Source organism: Salvia splendens, chromosome 2 (genome assembly GCF_004379255.2).
Source record: "Salvia splendens isolate huo1 chromosome 2, SspV2, whole genome shotgun sequence".
NCBI lineage: Eukaryota > Viridiplantae > Streptophyta > Magnoliopsida > Lamiales > Lamiaceae > Salvia > Salvia splendens.
In genome coordinates this window covers 35334808-35352114 of record NC_056033.1, presented here as the reverse complement: position 1 = coordinate 35352114, position 17307 = coordinate 35334808, and the positions used below count along the sequence as shown (strand labels likewise).

At 37.7% G+C, this 17307-nt stretch overlaps 2 protein-coding genes across 6 annotated transcripts; both read right to left on the bottom strand.

Moving 5' to 3' along the window:
• Positions 1 to 242: 242 nt before the first annotated feature.
• Positions 243 to 3078, bottom strand: LOC121765398 (probable protein phosphatase 2C 5). 4 transcript variants are annotated; one of them, XM_042161550.1, is made up of 8 exons: positions 3002 to 3078; positions 2209 to 2567; positions 1949 to 2120; positions 1639 to 1856; positions 1418 to 1525; positions 1202 to 1327; positions 882 to 1111; positions 243 to 769 (listed from the first exon to the last, which is right to left on the bottom strand). In XM_042161550.1, the coding sequence occupies exons 2-8, from the start codon at positions 2398 to 2400 to the stop codon at positions 550 to 552; spliced, it is 1266 nt and encodes a 421-aa protein (XP_042017484.1). In that variant the 5' UTR covers positions 2401 to 2567; positions 3002 to 3078; the 3' UTR covers positions 243 to 549. The 4 variants fall into 4 exon arrangements, with proteins under 4 accessions (XP_042017484.1, XP_042017491.1, XP_042017500.1 ...); XM_042161557.1 differs by having other exon boundaries at positions 2209 to 2594; positions 3002 to 3016; XM_042161566.1 differs by lacking the exon at positions 3002 to 3078 and adding an exon at positions 2721 to 2942.
• A 4620-nt stretch (positions 3079 to 7698) lies between these two features.
• On the bottom strand, positions 7699 to 12971 carry LOC121792411 (kinesin-like protein KIN-14I). 2 transcript variants are annotated; one of them, XM_042190337.1, is made up of 20 exons: positions 12664 to 12971; positions 12309 to 12475; positions 12093 to 12233; positions 11767 to 11985; positions 11613 to 11684; positions 11392 to 11460; positions 11167 to 11226; positions 11042 to 11095; positions 10836 to 10952; positions 10670 to 10751; positions 10492 to 10587; positions 10250 to 10423; positions 10078 to 10184; positions 9822 to 10000; positions 9566 to 9727; positions 9222 to 9475; positions 8971 to 9134; positions 8774 to 8887; positions 8249 to 8697; positions 7699 to 8142 (listed from the first exon to the last, which is right to left on the bottom strand). In XM_042190337.1, exons 1-20 carry the CDS (start codon positions 12767 to 12769, stop codon positions 8016 to 8018), a joined length of 2913 nt encoding a protein of 970 aa, XP_042046271.1. In that variant the 5' UTR covers positions 12770 to 12971; the 3' UTR covers positions 7699 to 8015. The 2 variants fall into 2 exon arrangements, with proteins under 2 accessions (XP_042046271.1, XP_042046272.1); XM_042190338.1 differs by having other exon boundaries at positions 8249 to 8694.
• Positions 12972 to 17307: the final 4336 nt, after the last annotated feature.

Genomic DNA, 17307 nt, shown 5'->3' with positions numbered 1-17307 from the left:
AACTTATTCGCCGACATTGACATTTGAGGTTTAAGATACTACGTGAACAAACACAAACACAAACACAAAGAGAAGTTAATTAAAAAATGTCATGTAATGAAACTTGAAATAGTCCCAAATATACATTTACAGATATCTGCTAATTTAGACAGCATATGAGCAAGATACATTAAGGAGAAAGATGAGTTCATATCTGTCAAGCTTAAAAAGACATAAAACATTAAAAATTTTGAAAGACGAGAGACAGCAAACACATCCAATGAATAATTTCCGTTTGCAAACATCATTTCTCTTACATACTCAGAACTGGTAGTTGTTACATACTCATGAATTACTGTGTCTGTTAGGGTCGAGCATCAGTGAGATAGCCGAGCTCAGACACAGATAGGAACCACAGCAAAAAAAAGGAGCGCTCCCTATAATGGACAAACCACTAGATCACTTCTTACACACACACACACACACATAATGATCCTCCCAGAGGGAAAATGGAGCACGTTAACAGTATCACCGAAAAATATTTACGAATAATTTGCTAGGTTACCAGATTTATGCAGTCACTGCAGGCGATGTAGGCCTCTTCCCTTCCATGGCATCTTTCTTCCTGCGGCAACTTACACAGAGAAAGGGACCTTCCCAAGGCTTGGATCCAGGTGAGAAAAATGGGCCTGAATTAACGGATAAGCCCTCACTGGGGAGCTGATCAACCTGGCAGATCGCACATCTGAAGAGCCCAGTATTCGACTCCAGAGGAAAGTCCTTGCCCAGCCTGCATGTAGTTGATTGGAGTTTAAGAGGACCCTTGTTTAAAGGAAGCACCAAGAGTTTTAATTACTCCATAAAAGGAGCAAAATTCAAAATGAATATAAACCTAAAAGTACCTCTCAGCAAGCATTGCAGAACCCTCCTCAAATAATTCCTCAACAACTCCAACTGCAGATAGCTTGTTAGCTCCTTTACTAGAATTTTGAAATCTTTTCCCAAATATAAGTGAATAAAGCAAATTTTGCTTCTTTTTAGGCGGTAGGGCCATGACAGGGGGGTCAAAAGGAATAATATCAACAACCAAGCAGGTTGTATCATCCTTCAAGCCTCTTGACCTGAGGGCTTCCTAAAATAAAAAATGCAACGAAATAAAATTTTCAACCAGAACACTAAGAGACCAATTTGCAAATACCTGGTTTACAAAATGATAAAATACCTTAACAACCAACTTTGCAGCAAGCTCTGCCGGTAAACCCCGGCAAGACTGAGCAGCAATATCAGAAGATAAAGCATCCCATATTCCATCAGAGGCAATTATAAGTCTCCCTCCAGCATTTGAAAGCTGATAGCCGCAGAATAGTTATGAAATAAATCATTTTGGTATAACAGAGGTAGGACTTCCAATCATTGTTAAGGATGACAGTATAAGAACCTTGACTTGCTTAACATGAGGAATTGGGATGATAAACTCCCCAACGTCTGTATCACCAATAGACCTTGAAAGACATAATCCGCCAGGCCAGCAACGTAATGGACCAACCTATACCCAATCACAAAATCTTCCCAGATCAAGAGAAAGAATCCCTCACTAATACTATATTCTTACAACTTGAATTTGAGAGGAGAAAACTAAGATGGGACTAAGCAAACTACCTCATTTCCTCCAAAAATATTGAGCCTTGCTACAGCAGCCCCACTTGCAGTTATACGCTCCCGTTCCTCAACATTCTCTTCTAGTCGATGGTCAACCGTCAAAAGAGATACGACCCCTCCTTGGGTGTCCAATATGCACCGAGAATCTCCAACAGATGCAACAGTCACAGTCCAACCATCAATAACGACAAATGTCACAGTAGTTCCAGATGTCTCACCTGCCAGTTGTAGTGATCCCAGAAGACACATTAAACAAAAGTAAAGTGTCTGTCACAATAAAATCAATTCTGAGACCATGATATATACGTGCCTCGCTGCTGAAACTCTATGTCTGTTTTCACAAATCCCGCCACCAATGCCCTGGGAAGGGCTTGGAGCCACTCTTCCCTCCCAAGTGCTGGGGGAATAGCGCATAATACATTGTTCAGTAAATTCTCTTTGGTGAAAATAGCAGCTGATATTCCGTTATGCCCATCAAAAATCTACAAAGAAATAGAAATTCAGAAAATACATCAACGGAACTGTTATAAACCAGATATCAATTTCAAACAGCTGAAAGTTAACACATACTGCAAATACTGAAAAAGAAGTTGCTGTATCCCCCGGAACTCTTTGACAATCAAGCTTAATGAGAAAATAGTCCTCTCCTTTCTTAGCCAGAGCAGCCTGACCATACTTCACTGCCGGATTCTCCAACTTGTCATTTCTCAACTCGCGACCAATCAAAGTCCCAAGTGGAACCAGCTGTTGTTTGTGCCTCATTTTGGTAATACTTCAATGTGGCATATATCAGGTTTTCAACACATTGCAGTTCTCATTCTCCAAGGCTCGAACCCCAACCACAGCCTAAATTAGAGGACATTCTCCAGTTCATTCACATAAAGTTCAGGAAAATCGATTGAACAGAAACCCAATTTTATCCACGTAATCTGCAACCAGAAAAATAATGACCACGCCTGAAGTTTATCATAAGCAACGTGAGAGAGAAAAAGAGAGAGAGTTTTAAATCACACAAATACTAAAACAAATAAACAATTTCACTAGAAAACAAGTAACAAAATAAAATGAAAAAAGTAAACAACGTGTTCGGTAATCCGCATTTAGCTCCGACTACCAAAAGGATGCAGATTGCCCATTACTAAAATTGATTTTATTTAAAAAATAAACCCCAAAAATGCGAAGAATTTCCGGAAAAAGGGAGCAACTAGCGTGCATGTGGCCCCAAATTGCATAGATTTTTATGTTTTCACATACATTTACCAGCATTAAACAGAAATGCAGCTTAAGAGCTGTACAGAACTGAAAAAGAGCATTATTTAACAAAAAAAGAAAAGAAAAAAAGGAATCAAATCGAGAAGCTTACAGCGCAGAGGGCGATGAGGTAAACTGCAGTAGATCGCCGCAGGTGTAGTGCTGAAAGCCACGGAGAGAGAAATCAAGTGATGGAGTACGGACTAAACAAGCCCAACAGCAGTGACGGCCCATCAGCCCAAAGCCCAAGGAAGAGTATCAGATCGGCATTACCAAAGAGTTCGGCCCCAGCCTACAGCTCGGTAAAAGCCAACCAATCAGTTCGGCATTACCAAAGAGTTCGGCCCCAGCCTACAGCTCGGTAAAAGCCGACCAATCAAGCTCTACTCTCAGACCGGCAAAAGCTGCTCGACAATAGTTCAGCAGTTCGGTCTCAGTATTTGACCGAACTGGGAGATAGTCAACTCATGTCAGAACCTCCACGATCTCCACTACACCCACGATCTATTTAGTGGTGTCAAGCAGTCATTAACTCATGCAGGATAGTGGGCCCATGCAGGATCGCATGACCTCCACGACATCCACAACCATCATTAGTGGTGATGCAAGCCACGATCTTAGTTCGATGTATAAATAGAACTTAGATCAAATAGATTGGAGAGACTCTCTCTCTCTCTCGCTCTCTAGAGATAAAAATATCAAATAGCAAGTCTGTATTTGTAAGCTGTAGAAAACAGATCAAGCAATACAACTCTGCCCTCTTTTCTTCCCGTGGACGTAGATTTACCTCAGTAAATCGAACCACGTAAAATCTCTGTGTCGTGATCCGTATTTTTACTTGCATTTATCATCATCAGAATTTCGCGGATTCATCACTGGCGCCGTCTGTGGGAAACAGAGAACCAAATTTGTGATAAAGCGAGTTTTTGATCCTCTTCTACCAAAAAATGCATACCAGATCACATAACACCCGTGCCTCCGTCCGTGATAACCATGAGGAAGCTAATCCAGCAGCCCATAGGCCTGGAAAGCAGCCTCGTGAAAAATCTACTTCCAGTTCTCACGGAGAAGGAACAAGCCGCTCAAAAGGTCCACACACCGAGTCTTCCCAGCAGCCTGATTTGAATGAGGCTGTCAAGCTGTTCTTGGCTGAGAAGCAGGATGAGTTCTTAGCCTTCCTGCAAAAGAGCCAAGAGCCGAAGACGAAAAGGGTGGATTCTCCTTCCTCCTCCAGACATGAAAGTCACTACCGCAGTAGTGCCGTGTCTTCCGGAAAGAAGAATCCTCAACCCCGACATGTTCCTGTTCCTCCTCGGTACCGGAACCACAGGAGAACTCCATCTCCTCCGTACCGAAGAGATGTCAGTTCGTCTGAAACGAACTGCAATAAGCCAACGATTGTGAAGTCCAAGCTTCTAAAGAGGATACAAGACCACAATTCAGCTTAAACAAGCAGTTCGTCTAAAACGAACTGCAATAAGTCAACGATTGTGAAGTCCAAGCTTCTAAAGAGGATACAAGACCACAATTCAGCTTAAGAATCAAGCACGTCGTCTGAAACGAACTGCAACAAAAGTCCGATTCACGCGATAAAACTTGCCTGAATTAGGACAAGGGAAAGTCCGATCCACGCGATAAAATTCGCCGAATTAGGACAAGGGAAAGTCCGATCCCCGAATTAGGACAAGGGAAAGTCCGATCCAAGCGATAAAACTCGCCAAATTAGGACACAAGCTTAGTCCGGTCAAAGATGTTTATTTCATCAGACCAAAGACGAGTCCGGTCAAAGATGTTTATTTCATCAGACCAAAGACGAGTCCGGTCAAAGATGTTTATTTCATCAGACCAAAGACGAGTCCGGTCAAAGATGTTTATTTCATCCGACCAAAGACGAGTCCGGTCAAAGATGTTTATTTCATCCGACCAAAGACGAGTCCGGTCAAAGATGTTTATTTCATCAGACCAAAGACGAGTCCGGTCAAAGATGTTTATTTCATCCGACCAAAGACGAGTCCGGTCAAAGATGTTTATTTCATCCGACCAAAGACGAGTCCGGTCAAAGATGTTTATTTCATCAGACCAAAGACGAGTCCGGTCAAAGATGTTTATTTCATCAGACCAAAGACGAGTCCGGTCAAAGATGTTTATTTCATCAGACCAAAGACGAGTCCGGTCAAAGATGTTTATTTCATCAGACCAAAGACGAGTCCGGTCAAAGATGTTTATTTCATCAGACCAAAGACGAGTCCGGTCAAAGATGTTTATTTCATCAGACCAAAGAAGAGTCTGGTCAAAGATGTTTATTTCATCAGACCAAAGACGAGTCCGGTCAAAGATGTTTATTTCATCAGACCAAAGACAAACATCAACTTACCCCGTACCTTTATCCAGAATGCCGAAGTGACTCGCTTCGCCGAAGTAATTCACTTCGCTTTTCGGGGGGGGTAGTGATGGAGTACGGACTAAACAAGCCCAACAGCAGTGACGGCCCATCAGCCCAAAGCCCAAGGAAGAGTATCAGATCGGCATTACCAAAGAGTTCGGCCCCAGCCTACAGCTCGGTAAAAGCCAACCAATCAGTTCGGCATTACCAAAGAGTTCGGCCCCAGCCTACAGCTCGGTAAAAGCCGACCAATCAAGCTCTACTCTCAGACCGGCAAAAGCTGCTCGACAATAGTTTAGCAGTTCGGTCTCAGTATTTGACCGAACTGGGAGATAGTCAACTCATGTCAGAACCTCCACGATCTCCACTACACCCACGATCTATTTAGTGGTGTCAAGCAGTCATTAACTCATGCAGGATAGTGGGCCCATGCAGGATCGCATGACCTCCACGACATCCACAACCATCATTAGTGGTGATGCAAGCCACGATCTTAGTTCGATGTATAAATAGAACTTAGATCAAATAGATTGGAGAGACTCTCTCTCTCTCTCGCTCTCTAGAGATAAAAATATCAAATAGCAAGTCTGTATTTGTAAGCTGTAGAAAACAGATCAAGCAATACAACTCTGCCCTCTTTTCTTCCCGTGGACGTAGATTTACCTCAGTAAATCGAACCACGTAAAATCTCTGTGTCGTGATCCGTATTTTTACTTGCATTTATCATCATCAGAATTTCGCGGATTCATCATCAAGGAATTTTAACTCTATGATTTACAGGAATTAATTTGATCGGAATATCAAAATCTAGAGAGAGAGAGGAGCGCGCTTCGGGCAACGACCGGGATCCCGATTGATTTACAAAAGCCGATTAATAGCCTTTTTATTTTATTTTATTTTATTTTATTTTATTTTATTTTATTTTATTTTATTTTATTTTATTTCTTATACTCAAAAAAACAATGCCTTTGAAAAAGTAATTTCAACAATACGAACGCAAATTTAGCAGATTTTGTATAAGAAAAAAAAGACAATTTGCTTATAACAAAAAATCCCTTTACAAAACAATTATTTCAAAAATAAATTATTGTTCTTTTATGGAAGGAAGAACCGCTGTTACTAGGGATGTCAATGTAGCCCGCAACTCGTGGGCTGAACCGAATAGTCCGCCAAATTTACAAGGTTAGGGTTGGAAATTTCTAACATGATAAAATTAAAACCTTATTAGCCCGCACCCGATTAACCTGCGACCCGTTAGGGCTAGACCCGAAAACCCGATTGGCTGGCCCGAAAACCCGATAAAATTTCTATTATTCTATTTTTTACTCCTAATTCGACACTTCATTGATTAATTTTATAATATAGATAACTAAAAAATAACTTTCAAAAATATATTAAATATACAAATTATATATTGAATTTTTATTAATATAATAATTGATAAATAAATTAAAAACTTGAAATTCACTTAAAAAATATTTACATTTTTAAAACATGCATTAAAATTTCACGAAATATCTCAAATATTAGTATTTGATTATGTTTATGATTGAGTTTGACCATATATCTCAAATTTATCATAATTAAATATTTTACATTTTATGAATATAACTAATTTTAATAATTATTTATTGGATTGATCACATTTCAATTTTATCCGTAGCAACCCGATTAACCCGCTGGGCTAGCCTGAAACCCGAGCTTTTAGGGTTAGGGTTGAACTTTTACAACCCGAAAGAATTCACAACCTGATTGACCCGCAACCCGAGTAGGGCCGACCCGATTGACATCCCTAGCTGTTACCCATATTAAATTGCATCTACTCATATATGTGACCTATTCAAAACCAAATACACCTAAAAATAATGTTGCTAACTAAATGCGGTAATCTATTCACCAATTAATATTCCTTCTGCCCATATAAAAATCTCCTTTTTGTTTTTAGAAGTATCTCTCCTTTTACTCAATCTGCGTCACTATATTGTTGAATGTTGATTATTCTTTTTCAACCACTGATATTCATGGGTAGGAAACTAAAGATAAAGTGCAGTTTAATTGGCAAGATAACGCATTTCCAATCATTTCCATCCAACTGAAAAACTTAGAGCAAAATATACCGTTTTATCTTGAAAAAGAATGATTAAATAGGAGAAACATTGAGTTGTAAAGCCAAAATCTTTCAAGTGATAATTAAAGTTTTTATAGCTAATATCTTACAGGTAATCAGTTTAACATTTATTTTCTTCAACACTAACTCAAATAACATTTGCAGCAAATGTGAAACAAAGCAACAACATTTCATCTTCCCTCAATTCTTGTCCAATTTTCGTCGTCACATATAGATTCCACAGTTGATAAAAATGTTTAATCTTATCAGTGCACCTAAGATTGGAATGAATGTAATAATTGGAGAAAGGCACTGCAAATAAGTGTATATATACTTCTTTCAATATGCCATGCTTCTCTCTTCTTGTACAGTGAAAGAATTACATTTACAAAAAAGAAAGAAAAAAATATACAAAGAGAACAAAAATCAAACCCTTGTATACAACGCCAACACACATCTGTGGGATTTTAAAAAAGTAAACAAAACAGAAAGCCTAAGAATCACCACTGCAAAATGGAAAACAAGAACATATGATAATGAGAAGCATTGGCATTGGCATTGCCATTTCTGTGAACACACTCCAATCCATGAATGCATATCTAAAGAGAAAAACACAGATGCATCCTGTGCAAGATATCACTTCCCACCCGTGGAGGTCGGCTTTCGCCTCCCATCAACCGTAGCTGGTTTCTTTCCATTTTTATTCAATGGTGAATGAGATCCATTCCCGACTTTCCTCGTTGGTGGTTGGGGAATCAGGCTCCTACAAGTTACAAAGAGTAAAAACATAAGCGTCCATGCTTTGATATCAACTTGCTGTGCTGTATCTTAAACTTGAGCATTTTAAGTTGATCAGTATCCACATTTACCTTATTTCTGGGCTTTTCATCTGCCTTTGATTTGGAGTAGGTTTCTTGGCTTTTGTTCCTCCCCCTCCTTTTTGCTTAGCACCATTTGTTTGGCATTGGTAATCTGATTCATCACTAGCTTCTACTTCTTTGTATTCTAATTCATCACTGGCCTCTGCACCCCCAAATTGAATCCTACCTGAACGGTCGTCTCGTCTTAGAGTTGCAATTTTACTGAAAGACTGTTCCGGATATACCTTGGAAGTATCACATCTACTAATCTGATACACTATATCTGGTGAATGACCGCCATCTTCACCTAGGTGCCTCTTCACCATAACCTTATCAACCCAATCCCCAGTGATGCTTCTTTCATCTTCTGTTGACACCACACTGATGGGAGAAGCCATAAAGTCCACACCATCAAAGCTTTGCCTTCTGGATACTGCTAGGGACTCGGTCTGTCCCTGCTGTGGACAATGCAGAAACGTAAAACAACTGCTAAGAAAAGCTTCCAAAGATTGTTTCATGGTCTGAATTTCCTACCTCTCCCTTACTAACATCTCCTATACTTTGCAAAGATGGCGCTGGAGAAGACGTAACAGATCCATTCATGGATCCACTCTCTTTCCGAAACAAGGCCGCTTCAAGATTAGCTATCTGAATGTAGTTGGACACTAATGATGGATTAAGGCGTTATGTCATCAAAGCACGTAACAAGTGGAAAAGGAAAGGTGTCAAACCTGTTCTTTTAGTTCTCTGACATCCGGACTATCTTTGTTTGCTCGAGCAGCACCAAGCTCGACAGTAGACACACGTTCAGCAAACTTTAATGTGCTAACTGTTTCTCCGAGAGCGTCGGGTTCAGGGCTGATGTGAATGAACATTAGAGTTTTTGACTGACCCCCTACAGAAACATGAATGATTCAGATATCAATAAGAGCTATGAGAGAGTAACAATGTAGACTGGCCACGGATGCTGTCTTAGTCTTACCTAGGGAATCTTGAAGCAGTTGCGTGAGCTTACTGTTTCTGTAAGGTACATGCGATTGCTTTTGGGCAAGAGAGGCTATCACGTCACCTAAAGCAGATAGGGAATGATTAATATGTTGAGCCTCCGTCAACCTGTCACCAGCCACACCAGTTTTATCAGCTCGTTCGCTTCCTGCCAGGTCAACCAGATGCATACTACCACGAGTAATCGAGCCAGATGTCAGATTTCTTCCTTGAACATGAACAGTCATGCAACTGCAGACGCATGCATAGATTGAAGGTAAGTTTAACACATTATCAAAATAATGGAAAACAGAATCAAGAAAAGAGAGTAAGAAATTGTGCCTGTGAGAGCGACTACTTCGGTCATTCATTGGAGTGGAACCAACTGCGCGATTTTTAAGCCCAATGTTCATCAGCTCGATGACATCAGATATCGATGAAACAGGCACAATATTTGTATTTGGTAGGTTGATACCATTCTGGGAGCTGTTGCGGATTTCTAATGTACTAACGGAGTTAAAGACAAAAACATGAGCTCACAAAGTATGCAATAATATCATCACAAAGCTATGAAAAGAAGCACTTTCTCCAAGGATATTTTTCTTTGACACCATCAGAGACGAGGAGGTCTCGAACTTGCTCATTGTAGATTTCTATCATCTGAACAGAGACATCATACGACATGCTGTCTTTTCTCTGCTTAGAGATGGCAAACAAATCACTCAGAGCTCGGTAATTTACACCTAAGCTTTCGGGTGTAAGTTCCTTAGGGCCAGTCTGCAGATTAAAGTAAAATATGAATTAAACAGAATCACCTTCTGAAAGATTTTTAACCAACATAATTTATCTCTTACCATAGTATATGTTTTTCCAGAACCAGTTTGGCCATAAGCAAATATGCAAACATTATACCCGTCAAGCACAGAACGAATCAGCGGCTGTGTATCCGAAAATATTCCTTCTGCAGAATCAAGTAAAATTAGTACTTATGAGAAGAAGTATATGAATCAGAGATTAATCACATACCTTGGCTGGCAGATGGACCGAAAACTTTGTTGAAAGTGAATAACTTCTTTCCCTTGCCATTTTTTGCAGGAGTGATTATTGAGATAGTCTGGCTATCCAGAGCTTCTGCAGTGCTCAAACCAGGTAGCTGTCCCGGCAAAAAAGGTCGTATTCGGCAATATACCCTTATATTTCCTGTCAAAATTCCACCATCACATTGCATGGACACTGCTCCAGTAATATTGAAACCAATAGAAGCTTACCTTTGAGGTCCTGCACTTGATTATAAAGTTTGCAATTCTCCTCAAGAACCTTCTGGTATCGAGAAGCCGCACCAGCAAGACCATTCAAGTGTTTACCTATCATCAAATAAGATTAACTTCTCACTTTCTGTTTTCTCTAATGGAGGGTTTGGTTTAGCATATAGTAACAAATAGATACCTAAATATTGGATTTCTTCTTGATACTTCATGTGTAGAAAATGCAGGTCTTCCTTTGTCGAGTGAAGTGTACTTTTGAGTTCCTATAAAATGAAATATATGTTTTTAAAAGGGTCAAAGTGGAGAGTGGGAGTTGTTTACAGCATCCAATCTCTTGTTTGAAGGACCTGTACGCTTTTTTGATAGTATTCAACCAAGTCATGACGCTTGGAACCATGTCGTTTTGGATTGCCATCACGCAAATCATTCTTGGACCAACTTTTATCTTTCATAATGTTTGACACCTTGCGTAAAATCAAGAAAAATTAGCCCTTTTAGTTTGAGGTTTGTAATACACAAATCACCGAGATGCAGAATCTAATTAGACCTTTACCTCACAAGTCGCGTAGGAACTTGGAACATCTGTGTCTCTTGAATTTGTTCCAATCTGTTGTACCAAGATACTGAATTGAGCTTAAGATAAGTTAAAAAACATAGAGATGAAACAATCCATCAGACCTCGACAACTTGATGCTCGTCAGAACTTGGGACATCCACACATCTCAAACTTGCTCCAGCCTATTGTACCAACAAATGCAGATTACTTAGAACTTAGTTCATCCCTTTTATAGAAATCATTTTAACTAAGTCGAGTTACTCTATTGCCTGTGCATAAGCATTGTGAATCTATCAAACAGTAACCAGCAGGAGTAAGCTTTGATTGAATACAATCATCAGTCCCACCTGCTCATTTTGTCTTGCTAACTGCTGTTCAAATTGTTCCATAACTTTGCTTAGCATACTCCCAACAATCTGCAAAAACAAACTCCTTGAGTTTCTCAGAAGTAGAAAAATGCTATCTACAATACCAGAAAGCAAATGCTGATGACAGAAAGAATGGAAAGACAATACATTTTGCAATGAGTGATAAACATTTTGATCAAAAAGTTTTCAGTAGCATTTACCAGAGGGACATCTTCTTGCTTCTTACCAGAAAGAAGCTCGCGGACAAATAAGTGCAAGGCATCAGGTGTACCCTGAAAATCAATGCACGGTATCACTTCTGCTCCATTAAAAAAAGCTAAGGTGATACATATTTCGAGCAGTAAGCATACAAACCATTTCATTGAAGTCCTGACTGTTCTGCTCAACAATGGATGAGGTCCTCGAGAGTGAATTCGCAAATTGAGCAGAACTCTTTTTGACAAATTTCTTGGATGCTGAATGAGGCTTCCAAGTTCCAGTAAATTTCCACACTCCTTTGCCACCTCCTTCCTTCCATTCACAGTAAGACTTGAGGGCCAGCACACAATTCACAATTCTAGAACTCTTCCCTCCCTAATATAATTGTCACACATTGCAGAAGTTCAATCAGATCATTGTTATCTACATATGGACCTTTCTATTGGTGAAAAAACTAACTGAAAAGTAAAACAACTAAACACCTGTTCCAGATCAGAAGCTTCAAAAACTGGGATCCCTATTTCCTCTGCAGAATTAAGAAAGTTCCTAACATTCTCGAAATATTGAAAGGCCGAAACAGCCCCATCCGGAACAATCGCACTACCTGAAGGTGCCTCGGCTACCTAGATGCAATCCCAGCAATCAAATTGCAACATCCAATAATACAATACAACAAGAAAGATCAAGATAAGACCTACTTTAGGCACGGCGCCTGGCTGAATCATGTTTAATGCATTGCAAAGTATAATACCACTTCGCAAAGCAAGTCGAAAATCTTCCTCGGATGGCTGACCAGACAAATCCCTTGCTGTGAGCACACCTACCATCTTCCTCAACCAGGCGGCCGCATCATATCTTCTCAATGCTGCAACACAATGTCTCTCAATCAACAATGAGGGCAGCAATTGAAATTGACATTCAATCAACAACCAAAAACAGAATTGTTAACGATCATCAATGCACAATACATGGATCAACATCAGTATTGAAATGGCCGATTACAAACAATTAATTAACATGATTAAGAATGGTGGAAAGGGCTTATCATCATACAAGCTTCTTCTGCTTTTCTTGAGGCCAAATCCATGTCGTTGGGACTCATGCCTAGCGCGTCCTCCTCTGCCGCTGCAGCGTTGATTCGCAACATTCCATCCGCCATTAAAAAGAGTGTGTTTCTTCAACTTTCAAAAATTAGAATGCAATGCATGCTGTTCTGTACATGTATTCACGAGATTCCCAATTCTTTCCACCATTAAGTGCTGGATTGTTAACATGTGAGGAGAGATTGCAGAGAACAATCTTGGTTGAAGATGGGAGCAGAGAAGGAGAGAATCGGCGGGGAAGTTATAGCGAGAGAAGATTGAAAGAAGAATAGAAACCGCCAGGAAAAAAAAATGCAACTTAAAAATATCAATAATCCAAAATATCTTTGTTTTTTTTTATTTGATGATAATTTATTTGATTTCCCTCGCTTTCCTTTTTAGTCAATTTTGTTGTTTAAATTTATTTCTTTTTTCAACAATCTCTTTCCGGATCGAAATGTTCGGTATCTTGATGGTTCTGACTTCTGATTTAGATAATATTTATGCCTAATTATATAATTTATCATTGTCACAATAAGAGCAAGTTTATAACGAATAAAGCACTCTAGATACATTATGGGGTTAATTGACATGCAACTACTTAATCAGCATTGTTAATTTGGATATTTACAGAATTTCAAAAGTAATACTGAAGCTTTGTGTGATTCGCCTAACTTGCTAAATACCTATATTCAATGACATGGAATATCTCAACACTTTTACATGCTCCCAAGTTGGCTTTCAAATAATAGGATATACTGAATCTGCATGTAAACGAAACATAAAGAATTTATTTTTTGGATATTAGAAATACAAAATACAAAATAGAAATGACAGTGACAGAACAAACATATGCTAGTTATTTGTACCAAACTATTTATATAAATAGTTGATTAAACGAAGGTTCAAAGCTTAATTTACTCAGGTGAAGTCATAATATTCCATTGTAGATGACTAACTTCCTAATCCAAATAATGCCCAACTAATAATTATTGAAAAGTAGGGGAAGATATATAAGTAGTTAATTAGTGATATACTATAATTAATTAAGATAAATTATAATGTTTGAAAAGCAGATGCTTTTGGACTTAGATGCCCCTTTGCAACTCATGTCATGTCATGTCATGTGTAGAAGGGCTCCATCCGTTTACAATTCTATTATATCAACTCAACTCATAGCTCCCTAATTCCTGATTCCTTATTCCATGTTAGATAGGGGACACTATCTTTTTCTAGCTATCTAAATTATTTAGTTTGTCATTTTCACCACCAATATCTAACTGGATCATTAATTCATACATAGATTGAAAAATAACTAGTACTCCTTCTCATTTTCAACACCCCAAATCTCATTTTCACCACCACTAGCCAAGTTGATACCTTGTTATGTTACTTTGCTCCACCTGATCTCTTAGCTAGCTGCTTGAGGTCCTCTTGCTGGTTTGGTTTGTTGCCTTGTTGTGCTTAGCGGTGTCTTCAAAATGTGTGGTTTTACGACTTATTTTTGCTCAGTTTTGTTTTATGGGTATCTTTTGGTTATAACTTTTAATAGAGTAGGTGAAACTTTTTTTTGTGTCTTGCTCGTTGTTTCGCTCGCCTGGCGTTATGGCGCGAGCACTAGACCTTGTCCCTGTTTTATCAAAAATGGTGAAAAGAATCCAATAATTATATGCTAGTTCATCTCTATAATAGAATGCTGAGACAAAAGTTATTTCAAAGTAAAACAGGTTAAGTATAAGATGTTGTAGTGATGCTATAATCTTGGTATTAATTATATAAAGATTAACAATTGGAAAGTGGCAAAGCTGCTGCCAAATCCTGGCCCAATATTGTTTATCTAATACTACAGAAATCATGTCACGACAATTTAACAAAGCTGGTTTAAAGCCCCAAGATTCCAGGGCCTACTTTTTAAGCCCCACATACTGCAGAATTAAAAATACTCCCTCCGTCCCGGGCTACTCGCTCATTTACTTTTCGGCCCGGAGATTAAGGAATGAGTGTATAGGAAAGTAAAAAATGACGGCTGTAGGTGAAATTTTTTACTAAAAATGGAAAGAGTGCAAGTAACTTGGGACGCCCAAAAAGGAAATAAGTGCGAGTAGTGCGGGACGGAGGGAGTATGAATTATCCATCTTATTATATAAGTAAGCTTCTTAATGATCCCACCACTAGGAATCATGACTTTATCGTTATCCCACAACAGATACATTGATACAACAACTACTAATATATTGATAATTATATGAATGTTTATAAACATTGGGAAAGGAGAGCACTAAATATTACTACCTGGTTAGATGAAGCTTATTCGGTCTTTAGAAAATTTAACCATAATTATCAACAGCCAGTAAATTAATTATTAAATACCTATAAGTTTCATACATTACCAAAATTAATTGTGGAAAATAAATTAGATGCCCCAACTAAAAAAGTCATTTTTATTTTCATATATACTTTAGCAAAACTAAACATCAAATGTGGGAACGAACATAAAGTAACATATGCTCTCATGCATGCTATTTCATGTACTCATATAAGTGCCACTTTTATGTGTAATTTTTTTATCCACTAATATATTAGTATCAATTTTAGTTTATTCTCGAAAGCCAAATAATCCTATGCCAACCAAACTCATGATAACCCCAAAACTGATTCATCTTTTAAATAGAAAAAAAAACTAACTCTTATTGAAGTGTTCCAAACAATTCCAAGGACATGAGATTGAACTCCAAAGTCATCAATCCATGTCTAGTCATACAGTTTTTAGTTTATCAAACCAAAGTTTATTTATGTCCAATCTTCTTTTATGGAACAATGAATCTAGAGTTAGCTAGGGGTTTAAATCTAGTTTATTTCAAAAGCAAAGGCCACATTCATTTAATTATCTTCAAGGATAATGACCATATTATAAAATATGATATGGTTAGGAGTCCCTTAAACTTGCCTATGATGTGGTCAATTGCCTAAGAGATTTATCACAATAAGCAAACACTTACAAAATCATGTGGGATGGGAAAAGGTAGAAGAAAAGCTCATCAAACATTTAGATTATAGAATGGGTCCAATGCAGAAAAGCATGGCTAGGGATTGATTTCAAAAATATAATACCATGTTCATTTAACACAATTATTTGTTGATATTCTTGATAACATAATAGAAAGTTTAGTAATAAGAAATGAAAAAAGGGAATTGTTGAGTTGGGAGAGGCATATTCTCCTTCTCTTTTACTGAAGAATGGAAAACTGGTAATAAGCGATCAAGTTTCTTTCCCCTTTCTACGCTGGGTGTCTAAAGAAGATTAAATTGACAAGAATCTGATGAAAATAGAAAAAAAAATAGAGAAAACCGATATTCAAATTAATTAATTGAATACAACTTAGAACAAATTGGGCCGATCTAATTCACAATAATGGGCCAATGCTGCATAAGGACTTCCGTGACCACTCTCCAAACACAATACATGATCCCCACTCATTTTTACTAAACAAATACTACTAGTTAATTTATATGAGTATTTATAATTATTAGACCTTTACATCGTACTTAAACTATATAAAGTGTATTAATAACATTAGTTAAAACTATTCCACATGTTTAAGTAAACTCATGTTGTTAAAAAATACTACCTTTTTTTAATCACGAAAACCATTTTTAATTCTTGGATCTCAAACATCACCCGTGTTTACATCTTGTAAATGAATGAAAATCGTTCACGAGTTTGAATCTCAGGTGCAATAAAATTTTCTTTTTAATGCAATTAAAACCAGTAGTGCGAATGCAGTAATCTTTATATGTTTAGTGCAATGTTGTCACGTTCACAAGGTAAGAAGTGTTTCTATTTTAACCAATCCTTGAGTAAGAAGTGTTTCTATTTTAACCAATCCATGCTCATGCATTATATTCTTTAGAAAAGAACCCTAAGTTAATGAGATTTAAAAAAAACCTAAGTTGGTGAAAAAAATCTGTACATTTATTACATAACATCAACATCAACATCAACATCAATTAAAGTTAAAAATTCCAAAAAATGTTTGGTGTTAACAAGATCACAAATTTGTTAGTTATCCAGCACCCCTATTGCACAACTGACAATACTATTTAGTTCACTTTCGTGAGATTTTGCATACACCAAATGAAGTATATTATAACGCATAATATATTGAAAATACAATGCATGGTATATTATCTATACCAATGAAGATGACCTATATATTTGTCTTTTTTTGTCGATCATTTATAAAAAAAATACTACTACTAAGTATCTACTTTTATTTTGTCCATAATATAATACTACTATATGTGTATAAAACAACACTACATAAAATCTTGTGTTATTCGAGAAATGGATCATCTTCATTTGAATTTAGGCAGTATAACTCCTTGGCATGGACTATTTTTTCAAGAACAAAATACAACAAAAACTTATAGGAATAATATAATATTAAACCTCAAATTATATCCGTTTCATGAAAAATGTACGTCCTAATATTTGAGAGAAATATCCAAGTAAGTCATCAACTATAAGGTTGGTGTTGAGGTTTATGTTGTGGACCTTGCTTGTGGTCTTAGTTTGATATTGGAGATATCTCCCTTATGGCTTCTTTTTGTCGTC